General features: G+C 50.0%; 1 protein-coding gene across 1 annotated transcript in view; it reads right to left on the bottom strand.

Moving 5' to 3' along the window:
* Positions 1-901, bottom strand: part of CRMP1 (collapsin response mediator protein 1) — a 65,290-nt gene extending 64,389 nt beyond the window's left edge. Inside the window, exon 1 of the mRNA XM_070372682.1 lies at positions 521-901. Coding sequence (XP_070228783.1) covers positions 521-901 — 381 coding nt within the window. The remainder of the gene's footprint in view (positions 1-520) is intronic.
* Between the last annotated feature and the right edge of the window lie 12,576 nt (positions 902-13,477).

Below are 13,477 nucleotides of genomic sequence, written 5' to 3'. Positions count from 1 at the left end.
CTTAAGCTTTAAGCCGTGTAACCAGAGGCATTTCATTAAACCTCTCCCGGCGCTAGTGACATAGGAGGTGCTCTATAATTCCTCATGAGTGAGTGAATAAATGAAGGGATGAATGCGGAACAGAGCTACTCGTCTTCTTAAAGCAGAGAATGGGGACCTTTGGATGAAATTAACCCCAGAGGGCCCTCTGCGCTCTAAGGACCATGTGGCGGCTTTAGCCAACTTACTTCCCTTCTCAGAACCACGGTCTCTCCCTTTCTGCAGAGGAGGAGCAGGGGACTGGATCTCGAAAGACCCTCTGGAGTCTCTTGGACTATGCTGGCCAACCCTGACCGACTGGCCAAACCTCTCCAAACCTGCTGTACGATAGAGTGGGGGAGGGGCCTTGGGCGCTCTCCCAAGCCCGGAGGGCAGCGGCCCCTAGCACTCCGGCCCCCGGGCACGGCCTCCGGGCGGCCCCACGCCCCGCGCCCCTAGGGCCCCGCCCCCTCCGTCCGGCCCACGCGCGCCCCGAGGGTACCTGGCCATTGTCCCGGCCGACTGGCAGGTCGCGGGGCGCGGGGCAGCGGATGCGCAGCGCGGGCGGTCTGTCGTCGCGCTCGCCCGGCGAGCTGACGGCCGAGCCCGAGGGCTCGCTCACGTCGCTGGCCGTGTCCTCGCTGCCGCCGGGCCCCGGCAGGCCGACCGCATCAAGCCGGCCAGCACTGCGCGGCGTGCGCGCCGAGCCGCGGCGGCCCACGCTGTACGCGTCGAAGTCGATGGTCTTATTCTCGTAGGCGCCCTCCACCGCGGCGAACATGCCGCCGTACTTCTGGCGCGGGGTCTGCGCCGCGCTGCCCGGCCGCGCCAGGTACACGGGCAGGTCATCCTCCGTGTTCCACGCGCGCCGCCGGTCCGCCATACCGGTCCAAGGCCGGCTGCCCGACCGCGCCCCCACCCTCCCGCCCGCCCGCCCGCGGCCCTGGCCACCGCCGTGCGCCGCGCTCCGCGCTCGGTGCGGGCCCGCGGCTGCCCAGGCGCGACTGCGGCCCGGGCAGGGGCGGGCCGGGGTGCGGGCCGGGGCGGGGCCGGGGCGGGGCTGGGGCGGGGCCTCCGGGCGACTGTCGAAGAGCACCGCGGCCGGCTACAAAGGACCGAGAGGCGGGGACCGCGGCGAGGGCGTGGAGGGACCGTGACGTGCCCTCGCCGCAGCGCCGAGGGCGGGCAGCCCAACCGCAGTGCCCTCGCCGCACCCCCACTCCCCGCCCCCAGGCCGAGCGCAGGGCGCGAGGAGAGCGAGGGGTGCGAACCTCGGGCACGCACACACTGCCAAGCACACGCAGGTTGGTATTAGCACAGTAGACAATTACGCCATACAAACACGTGAGAGATGCACAAGCATGCCGGCGCACACGAGAGTCGGTTACACACACGCTCCCCAGACACACTTAGTCTCTTTCATGCACATCATTGGTAATTTTGCATACACATACAAGCTTGTATATATTCCTAGTCAATCACACACACATACACACAAGCCAGAAATTCTCAGTCACCCAACCCAGCGCATAGACAGCATCACACCGAGATTGATTGCACAACCAGAGAGATGCTCACACATTGGATACGGCATCCATTCACTCAGTGCTATTATACTGAGTGCCCCTCTGGTGCCTAGCACGTTTTGGGCACTGGCAACAGCACCATGAACAGAATAGATGGAGTCCTGCCCTCCGGGAGCTCACATTCTCCAGGGGAAGGAGACAAACACACACACACACCATATACTGGGCAGGGCTGCACACCAGGAAGGATGAAACCGCAGGGCAGGAGGGATGTGCTAGGACCGCATTCACGCCAACAGACAAGAGAAATACACTCTTGCATGTGAACCAATGACTCACACATGTACACGAGGCTGACTCCTGCAATAACCCCGCAACAAAGAGATTTTTCATGCCCTTATACCAAAGACTAACTCACAAGGTGACTCCAACACACACAACCCCGACAGGGAGCCCACACACAAATCCACCCCAGAAATACGGGTAGTCGGGAGCTTAAATAGCAACATGCTCCAGAAAAAGACACACAAAGAGACAGATCATTTCACACACACTGCACACAGTCCTGTCGTCACCCACACAAATATTCCCCATTCCAGGGCCACCTCCCATGACCCCGGATGCAGCCCACCCTTGCTGAGCTAGGAATTTGCAGCCTGGTAGTCCCAGGCTTCCTCTGACTATGGCCAGGGTGAAGGGCATGGGGTCCGGGGGTCGTTCTGCTGCAGTTTCCCTCTAACCCCCTTCAAAGCCAGGTGCCATGTGTCTTCTCTGGATACCCTGTCTCATTTCTCCCTGATCATTATCAGGCAGAGGGTCTTAAGAGTCTCCAGGGACATGGTGGTCCCAGCTGCTCTTTCTGGATGGGCAGAATTGCCAGCTGCCAACCCCCACTCCTCGAGCAAGTTCAGACATGCCATATCGGGCTGGGTGGGGACCCAGGTGGGGGCGTGAGTGCCTCCTCTTGCACCCCCCACCCCCACCTCTTCCAGGGCTAGAACTGTCTCTTCAGCACCCAGCCTCATGGTTCTGGGAGTCCCAGACTCCGGGATGCAGTGCAAGTGTATTTTTAACAAAACCTGCTCCCGTTTCTGTGAAATACTGTTTCAGAACATTCCAAGCAAGGAAATTTCATGTTGGAGACCACATGGAGACTTATTCTAAAGCTCCAAAACTATTCATGGTGACTAAACCCTTAGAAAGGTCTTTCCTGGTGGCTCAGACAGTAAAGAATCTGCCTGCAATGAAGGAGACCTGGGTTCTGTCCCTGAGTCAAGTAGATCCCCTAGAGAAGGAAACAGCAACCCACTACAGAATTCTTGCCTGGAGAATTCCATAGACAGAAGAGCCTAGCTGGCTATAGTCCATGGGGGCCTCAAGGAGTCTAGCTTTTTGTGTGATTAACAAACACAAGCAAACCCATTGAAATAGAGAATTCAAGAATCTAAGTTAGATGAAACTTTTGAGGTCAGTCCTCATGCTGGGTGCGTGCATCTGCTCTCACATCTTAAGGAGACAGTCTCTCTGGCTTTGCTTAAATACTGCTGCTGATGGAGACCTCACTACTTTCCAAGTAAACCCTTTTCACTGGGAGAAAGGGCCAGGCGGTTGTCAAGACTAGGAGGGAGTGACATGGAGGGAGGAGAGAAAGAGTCCTCTGTGCAGAAGCTAGAGAACATAAGAATAACTCCCACTCATAGAGTTTGCTACATGCCAAGGACCATTGCAGGCATTTTACATGTCATTGCTCTTGTAAGGCTCACAGAGACCTTTGAGATACATATCATTTTAGCCATCTTTTTCAAATGAGAAAACTGAGTCTCTGGGAGGTAAGTAACTTGTCTAGGGTCACAGCTAGTGAATGATCCCACTTTGGACTGAAACACAGTAGTCTGGTCCCAGAATCTGTATCTCAACCAGTATCCTTTACTGCTCCCTGCAAGAAAGCTGGCTGAAAAGTTCCCATTGGAGAGGGGAGAGAAAAGCAGGAACTTGGCATAGGTAGGAGAGTCTAGATTTTTGAGTTTGAATCCTGTGTTCCATGCAACCTTGGGCAGCTGATCGTTCCACATTCATCCATCACACATCTTGGGTGCCCACTGAGTTACTGACTTTATTTTCTTCTTCATCTCCTATGTCTTCTAAAGGAGGGGAATCTGACTTTTATTGAAAACCCACCATGTGTCAGGGTCTATGCTCACACTGTTTATTTCCAGACATCGCATCCCGCTTTCCACAGCCCCCTGGGCAGATGTTAGCACCTCTGTTTCCAGGCTGGAGTGCTGAGGATGACGAACCTTAAACCCACGGCTCACGTGAACCTCCGGGACGTGACCATGCTGGGATTAAACCTCAGTTTGTCTGAGTGCTTTCCACAGCATCTCCTCATCTCAAGACCAGTAACGCCAGTGTAACAGAGGAAGGGAGGCAGAAACAAAGCCAGGGGATAAGTTAGGAAATGTGCCCACCAGCTTGTAGGGACACCAAGGGGAGGGATGTCTGCCAGAGGCCAACAGAGGAAAGTCCAGAAAACCTGAGCACTCTGCACCTGGTCCAGAGGGTGACTGTGACCTTCCCCATCCTGCACTCTGACTGCTCTCAGCCGTCCAGAGACTAAGAAGGAGTGCTCATGAGTGGATTAAACTGTGACATCTGGTGAAGGAAAGCCTCCAGCTCATCCCGTCTGGCTAGGAAGCCTTCCAGGTGACGGCAGAGAACAAACAGGACACAGGACAGGAGGCACTACTCAGCTCTGCGGCATATCCCCCATTAGGGACTTTTGGGGTAAATATACCAAAAAAAGGATTGAAGAAAACCCATAAGTTATAGAATGGAGAAAAATAGAATTGAAGTTCATTGTTAGCTGCCTAATTACCCTCTTAGCAAATCTGTGAGGCAAGTAATGGATTATTGTGCTCATTTTGAAAATAAGAGAAAAGGTTTAGAGAAGTAAAGAAAGCTCCCTCAAGTTATATGGCCAGCAAGTGGAGATACAGTTCAAATCCAGGCCTGTTTGATTCTAAGATGTCTGTTTTCTTCTCCAGCCTCCAAATCAGCTCATAGGGGATTGTGGGAGGCAGAATAATGCCTCCTTCCCAAAGACGTCCACCTCCTGACCCCCAGAACCTGTATGTATGTAACCTTACATGGCAAAAGTTACCTTGCAGATGCGCTAAAGTTCAGGATCTTGGGGTAGAGAGATTATCCTGAATGATCCGAGTTGGCTGCATGCAATCACAAGGGTCCTTATAAGTGGAAGATGGAAGGAAGCTGGAGGGTCAGAGAAGGAGATGTGGCAACAGAAGCAGGTGCAAGAGCCAGAGTGAGATGTGAAGATGCAGGGCTGCTGCTGGCTTTGAGCCAGAGGAGGAGAACATAAGCCTAAGAAGCAGGCAGCTTCTAGAATCCAGAAAAGACAAGGAAGCCAATTCTCCCCTAGCCTCCCCAGAAGGAACACAGCTCTGCCAATACCTTGGTTTATAGCCCAGTGAGTTTCGTTTAGGCTTTCTCATATGCATAACTATAAGATAATAACCATGTATTGTTTTAAGTTCTTAGGTTCATGGCAATTTGTTACAGCAAAAGTAGTGAAGTAAGTAAACTATGAACTGTAGCCCACCGGGCTCCTCTGTCCATGGAATTCTCCAGGCAAGAATACTGGAGTGGGTAGCCATTTCCACCTCCAGGGGATCTTCCTGACCCATGGATTGAACCCGCGCCTCCTGACAGGTGGATTCTTTACCACTGAGCCACCTGGGAAGCCCCAAACAGTTTATTCCCCACCAAAAGTCAAGAGTCTTGGATTTGGTGCCTTTTTTTTTTGTTTTGTGTCAGGGTCTACAGCACTTTGTAATGAACCGGCAGTAAGTTAAACATTCAAAAAGGAAAAAAAGAAAACTTTAATTGTGAAAAAGGATACATTTTAATGTACAAAATTACACAAATTATACATTTGACTAACATAGAAAAATACATCTTGGTAACAAGAGAAAATGCCAGCCTACTATACACAAGATTGAGCAATCAATACAAATCTTGAAAACCCAACTGGTCAGAAATCGGATGGGCATCTCCAAGAATGGATTGCTGTGTCCATTGCGCTGCAGGTGGGAGTTTGGGGACAGCCACTGCTCCAGGACCCAAAGGAGGGTCCCACCACAGAACATCCAAAAGGAAGTGGGGGGTGTCTGCCTGTGTTGCCAGACCACCCCACTGTGAACCAGTGCTTCAAACCGAGGGGAGGGGCAGAGCACGGACTGCCAAAATTCTGACCCTGTGTGGATTAATAGAGATGTGTAACACAGGGGTCCTTTTAGATACATGCAATTACGAGGTGTAGAGTTCCTGTGCGTTGGGGACCCACTGGGAAAGTACAGAATTTCCAAAATGCTGTCTGTGCTTCACAGCTTTTATGTGATATCTGCCTAGGATTCAACCTGGGAGAGTGAGAAGACTGAGGAGGTTCTGCCAAAATGAACTGACAAGCCATGCTCATCACCGTTGCCAGTGACACCCAGGTCATTTCCCTGCCTCCCCAGCAAAAATTGGTTATGCGACATTGAATGTTGGGAGATCATCTCAGTTACCCAACTGAGGTTGGTGGTTCATGTCCCACCACTGCACTGAAATGCATCTGAGTTAGGTTCAATATGTTGAGGGAAGGTTCTCAACATCCACAGAGCACTAATCTGTGCTGAATGCTTTAGGAAACCTGTGCTAACTCATTAAGGCCCACATCTTCCTTGATGTTTCTGTGGAGGACATTGAGACTGCAAGAGGCGAAGTATTCTGTTAAAGCTTGCACAACCAGTTGGTGGCAAAGTCATAGACCTCTGTGTCTCTGGGCCATAATCCAACCTTTGTGAGAGGCAGAACGTGTCCTTGTCCTGATGCCAAGTCTAATAGTTAATAGTTATAACATCGCTGCATAGATATATATTGTCCCCATCACTTTCAATGTCATACTTGCAAACATTGTGTCATATTACTTTTGCTTTAAAAGGAAGCTATTGATAGAGTTGATACTGAGTTTTCAGCCCATTCATTTGTCTTTCTCTTCCCTTGTTCTACCATCGTATAAAGGTATCATCAGTTTACCTTTGGGCATCGCCTGATGATGTTTTTCAAAGACAAAAAAATTGTTGTCAGAGCAAACCTTATTTTGATGGTATCAGCTCTCCCATTAGTCTTCCTACGACTCTGTGTAATACATTTATGCCAAAGTTGCAGACATCAGATTTGGATGGGAGCTGTGCTTGCTGAAACCAGAATAGGATTTAGGGAAAATCAAATGGGATAAAGCAAAGCCAGTCCTCCCATCCTAAGCCTACTGACATTTTAAAAGCAGTTTTAGGTTCAAGGCATACACTCTTTTTTCTAGAAATTCTCATAAAACAGGAAAGAGGACTAAATACAGCCACAAACTCCAGAGGTTTCTTCTTCTCTGCCTCCTTAAGGTACCAGTTCAGTTTAGTTCAGTCACTCTGTCTTGTCCAACTCTTTGTGACCCCATGGACTGCAGCACGCCAGGCCTCCCTGTCCATTACTAACCCCCAGAGTTTACTCAGACTCATGTCCATTGAGTCGGTGATGCCATCCAACCATCCCATTTTCTGTGGTCCCCTTCTCCTCCTGCCTTCAATCTTTCCCAGCATCAGGGTCTTTTCAAAAGAAAATGTACCAGAGAATTTCCAAAAAATGCATTTCAGAGCCAGGTAGGAACACAGGTGACCATTGGTGCAAATGCTGAAGAGAAATCTGCTTCTATTTGCTTACATGACTGGTCAATTTATATATCACACTGGACTTAGAATATCTATTTCTGGAAGATTTTAGGATGCAAGTAACTCTACCCAAGAAATCTGCTTTATGTGCCTGTTTGATCACTCAGTCATGTAATCGGAACTTTGTGTAACTGTGCCATGACCAGCTACCAAGAACTCAGCATCCAGGTCCGCTGCAGCGTAGATACAGTTGGCTACAGTGTGCGGGGAGCTGCCCGTGAGAACGGGGTCCTTTGTCCGAAGGACACAGCTCTGGGAGCTGCCTCAGTCCTTGAGGGTTTGCTTGCAAACATAGCTCTCTGTCCCGCCACCCCAGAGATTAAGCGCTTATTTACTGCAGGCACCTGGAGTTCTGTGCAAACTTCTCACGCACAGAGAAATGTTATCTGGTGTAAGAAATAATAACAGGGAGCCATTCCCATGCTCTCAAGATTTCTTGTGACTGTTTGTAAGATGTATAGGCTAACCAAGAAAAAATGTCAACTGTTTTGTCTCTCTCACGCTTTTCTGTATAAATATGAGATGTTGAATAAAGTTGGTGTCAGACTGCGTCCCTTCGTGGTGACGTGTCTGAACCTCTCGACCCCATCTTTGTAGTCTCTTGCTTTAGTTTCTTTCTTAGCCCCGCCGTGCACGTTCTCAGGACCTGATCGACTTTGCCGGCTGGCTCCGGCAACAGTGTACTATGCATTTCATTTCATAGGAGGTGAAGTTACCAAGCCAACTTGTGGAATACAAATATTCCAAAGATGAGAACTTTCCTCCTGTCACCTCTGAGAATACATGCTTTTCCTAAGCAAAGAGCAAAATGGGTCTGACACAAAAGAAACCCACAATGGCATCTGGGTATTTAATAAACACATTGGATGGGAGAATGAAAAGAGACAGCGAGGCTATAGTTTGAGAGTTCTCCCCCTGGCTGCTCGTTAGAATAACTGGGGGGCTCTTTAAAGACCCTGCCTGGGGCCCGCTCAAGACGACCTGATTTAAGTGGTCTGGAGAGGAACTGGGTGTTGTATTTCTAATTGCTCTCCAGGTGAGTCCAACACGCAACCAAGATGAAGAATCATCACTACAGAGCACAATGGTAGCCTACGAAGGGGGCGTGGCAGGACTCCCACTGCACCCACCCCCTGACTCCCAGCCCCTCCCACTTCAAGGCACTGTCTGAATACAGAAAAAGGGGCTGAACGTTTCAAATGTGTCAGAAAAGTCTAGCACCCTATTCTCCGACGTTGACTGAATTCTCAAGAAGTGTCTCATTCCAGACCTGGAATTTCACCCTGGAATTAAAAGAAAAGCTGTGAATCCCTCAAAAGAAGCTCCCACCTGCCTGAACGTTAAGAAGCCCCAAGTTTTTACAAAGTTTACTCAGTAAATCGCTGAGTAACAGAAACAGAAAGAAATCCATCTTTTAAAGGATTTGGGCTCCCTGTCCTCTGCAATGATGGATAAGTAAGTTCATACAGTAATCTCATCACAGAATGATTCATAAACTTTTGATCAGCTTTGCTGCTTCCTTTTCACATGGGAAACTAGGGTAGGGAGGCTTTGGAAGGGGCGGATTTAAGCTGCAATCATCTCAGCCTAGCTAAGAAGTAGGTGAGTTTTCATATCTTGGGATTCAGGACTTCCCAGGGAGAAACATGGGGGGAAATTCTTGGATCAAATAAACGTTGCCTGGTGGCTCAGATGGTAAAGAATACACCTGCAATGTGGAGACCTGGCTCTGATCCCTGGGTAGGCAAGACCCCCTGGAGGAGGGCATGGCAACCCACTCCAGTATTCTTGCCTGGAGAATCCCCATGGACAGAGGAGCTTGGTGAGCTACAGTCTACGGGGTCGCAAAGAGTCAGACATGACTGAGAGATTAAGCACGCACACAAGTGATGCCATGTGGATTGTAATCATTAGAAAACGAATTGCATCAGACTCAGATCTAGAATTACAGATCAGAAGAAGGAGCATCGTGGCACAGCCGGAGAGCCCTGCGTAAGATATCAGAACCAGATTTGGTTCCATCTGCCATCACGCAGCTGTGTGATTATGAGTGTGTCCCTTAACCTCTCTGGACTTCAGTTTCCTCACCTGTAAAATGGGGAGAGGCAGAGATGTTAATACTGAAGGCTCTAGCTCTAACAATGGATGCTTCCAGATCTGTTATCTTAGTTCCTGCACCACTGGCCTGCCTGGGAAGGGCAGAGGCATGATCACTCCCAGCACATCTTGGTCTGCAGAGCCATCAGACCACACGGTCTCTGTGTATCTCCACTGCTGCTACACCTCTGGTGGACCTATTTTAAGAACACTGCCTAGCAGTTCACGGGGAAACGTTGCCATGCCAACTCGCTGGCTGTTGCTAATCACAATCTATGAATGCGCAGAACAACCATCTGACAAGCAATTCTCTTCTTCCTTAGCCTGGAGACCTTCTCCAAACTGTCATGAGACAGATCACCTTGTGCCTAGCGGCACACAGCAGGTATTGATACGTAATGGATGTGCATTGGATCAGTGATGTGAATTAATGACATGAAAGCGTGTGCACCACACCGAAGTCTGAAAAGCGCTTTCCCATCCCATGTATCTATAAACACTCCTAGCAGGCGCTAAGGCAGGTATTTTATTGCTCCTTTGACAAGTAAGTAAATAGAGGAGAGGAAGTGATTTTTCCATGATCCCAAAACTAAAAGGTTGCAGAGCCCAGACTCCAGCCCAGTGACTCTGTTTTAAACCCTAATCTCTCTCCTGCAGCAGGTGGTCTCTTGTCTCTCCAGGACATGAAGGTCAAATCCAGTATACTCATGCAGAACTTAAGAGTTGACAAGTGCATTTTCCATCTGCCTTCCCATTTCATTCATCCAAAGCCTGAAGGTAGAGAGGCGGGGCTCTGTCGAGGCCACACCTGGCCTCTTAGGTTTCCTGGGTGCAGCAGGATGGACTGCTCCACTCAGGAGGGCCTCACAGGCCCGCAAGTGGCTCAGAGGCCTCCCTCGGGGTCCCTGGGAAGGACTGAAGTAACAGACGTAGTATTGAGGGTAGAAGGACCAGTGATGGGTTATGTCAGGACCAGAATGCCATCTGGGGCAATGCACTTTCAGCAACAGAGATGAGCCTGGAGGGTGAAGCCTCATGTTAAAACCAGCTCAGAAGAGGCATGTCATGAGGGGTAATCGACCGACTAACCAACAGACTGATGCAAAACCTGCCTGTGAGAACTGGGTCTGTCCAAGTGTCTTCTCTAAGCCCAGACCTGGCTGGATGGAGGAAGGTACCGCAGGGAGTGTCACACCTCAACCCCAACAACACGTGGACCCAGGAGCCTCCAGTGGAAAGCTGAAAACTACATTTTTCCCTCTTTTAGTTTTGAAAATATTTGGAAAATATGCCATCTTTTGAACCTCAGAGGGAGACTTTTGCTTGGAAAGGGAAGGAAGACAACTGAACTCAACTGAGCATCAATGCTGTGCCAGGCACCTTAGCTTTCTCACCCACCTTGTGCTGGTAAGGACTAGGATATCACCCCATCTGACAGCCGGGGTTCTGCAGCTCAGAGAAATGGGTGACCTGCCTGAGGCCCCAGAAGGTAAAAGGTGGAGGGTGGCCTCTGAAATCAGGCTGACTCTGAAATCAGACTGCAGCCAGGCTGTCCCCGCAACATCAGGACATCATGTCTTTTGCTGGGTTGTGCACTGCTGCCAAGGGGATTTGTAGCCCTGAACGCAAGCCTCACTTGTTCCAGAGGAACTCGTGTGAAGCACCTGCTGCGTGCCAAGCCCTCTGCTGGGGGCTTCACCGTCCCCCTCTCGGTTAACTCTCAGAACAATCTAGTCCCCTTTCCCCATTTTGCAGATGAAGAGACAGACCTCTAAACTCTGAGCTGCCTGACTCACCCGGGCTGTGTAATAAGCTCCTCACATCCTGACCCCAGGTTCTAATCACCATGCATCCCCTTCTCTGTCTGTCTCAATGATTCTGTGAAGCTGTTGGAGAAGGTTCCTTCTCTCCCATTTCCCTTAAAAAAAGAACCTTGGTCTCAGAACAGTCAAGGTCACGGTGGAGGGGGTGAGGGGGGAGGCAAGTGGCAGAGTTGGAACCAGAGTGCAGTCCAAGCCTTCCTGGATGACCACAGTCACATCACCAGCCTGTCTGTGAGACCCTGGGCCCAGGTCACTGTGCCTCTCTGGTCTCTGTGTTTCTATCCATAACCGAAAGATGCTGGGCAGACCAGGCGTATGAGGCGGGGAGCAAGGAGAAGACCAGGAGGGAGTGGGGGCCTGAGGTCCCCCGGGCTATGTGCCTGTCTGGGGGGCAAGGAATGAATGATCGGGCCTCATTCAGCTCTGAGTATGGCCAGGAAGCTAGAGACCCTGACTTGCCAGGTCTACTCTTTTCCCAAGAGAAGCCAGAAATCCAGGTTTTTATGAGAAATCTCTTGGCTTTTAAATGTCATCTGCTAATTCCCCTATTAACAGATATAACCTAGGTTTCCATACCTCAATGTTCATGGCAATATTCACAATAGCCAAGAGAGGGAAGCAACCCAAATGTTCATTGACAGGTGGATGGATCAGCAAAATGTGATCCAACCACACAATGGAATATTATTCAGTATTAAAAAGGAAGGAAATTCTGACACATGCTGCAACATGGATGAATCTTGAGGACCTTGTGCTAATTGAAATATGCCAGTCTCAAAAAGAAAAAAATCTCTGTGTGATTCCACTTGTATGAGGTCCCCAGAGTCATCAATGTCATAGTGACATGAGAGTAGAATGGAGGTTTCCAGGGTCTGGGGAAGGGGAAACGGGGGTCAGTGTGGACAGAGCTTCAATACGGGAAGATGGAAGATTCTGGAGATGAACAGGGGTGATGGCTGCACAAGCTGTGACTGCATTTAATGCCAATGAACTGGGTATTTAAAAATGGTGGTATCTGGTCCCATCACTTCATGGAAATAGATGGGGAAACAGTGGAAACAGTGTCAGACTTTATTTTGGGGGGCTCCAAAATCACTGCAAACAGTGACTGCAGCCATGAAATTAAAAGACGCTTACTCCTTGGAAGAAAAGTTATGACCAACCTAGATAGCATATTCAAAAGCAGAAACATTACTTTGCCAACAAAGGTCCGTCTAGTCAAGGCTATGGTTTTTCCTGTGGTCATGTATGGATGTGAGAGTTGGACTGTGAAGAAAGCTGAGCGCTGAAGAATTGATGCTTTTGAACTGTGGTGTTGGAGAAGACTCTTAAGAGTCCCTTGGACTGCAAGGAGATCCAACCAGTCCATTCTGAAGATCAGCCCTGGGTGTTCTTTGGAAGGAATGATGGTGAAGCTGAAACTCCAGTACTTTGGCCACCTCATGCGAAGAGTTGACTTATTGGAAAAGACCCTGATGCTGGGAGGGATTGGGGGCAGAAGGAAAAGGGGACGACAGAGGATGAGATGGCTGGATGGCATCACCGACTCGATGGACGTGAGTTTGAGTGAACTCCGGGAATTGGTGATGGACAGGGAGGCCTGGCGTGCCGCGATTCATGGCGTTGCAAAGAGTCGGACACGACTGAGTGATTGAACTGAACTAAACTGAACTGAAGGTGGTAAATTATATGGTATGCATGTTTTCACCACAATTAAAAAAACAAAGCAAAACAAAACAAAAGCTAACCAAGATATGCTTGTGAACCAAATCTGGCCTGAGGACTGTGGACTGGGAACTCTCTGAGGTTTGTCCCATGTGTCGTGGGGCTTGTGTGAGCCCAGCCCTGGTCCTGCTGAAGTCCCAGACGTGAGGGCAGACCCCACCCACCAGCCGCCTTCTTGCCATCCACCTCTGCCTCACAGCAGAGGCAAGAGAGAACTCAGCTCACCAGCTTGTACACGCACAGCCCGCTTTTCAGGTTGCCTTTCTCAGGGTGTTAAGACTTCAGACATCCCCGTTAGCCCCTCGGCTGCCCGAGTGAGATGGCCTCATGGCCAGCTCTGCAGTTTACAGGCAAGTCTTTACAGAAGAAACAGACCCTCTAGGTCTGAGCCCAGCTGCTGGGCCACAGCGCTCTTTAACTGCTGGGTAAGATGAGCAGAAACAGAGCTCCAGTACTTTGGGCACTTTAGGGGTGCTTTGGTTATTTGAGAGAGGTGGAAAATTCA

The sequence above is a fragment of the Bos mutus genome, chromosome 6 (assembly GCF_027580195.1).
Source record: "Bos mutus isolate GX-2022 chromosome 6, NWIPB_WYAK_1.1, whole genome shotgun sequence".
In the NCBI taxonomy this organism is placed as follows: domain Eukaryota; kingdom Metazoa; phylum Chordata; class Mammalia; order Artiodactyla; family Bovidae; genus Bos; species Bos mutus.
This window is presented reverse-complemented; position numbering and strand designations above follow the sequence as displayed.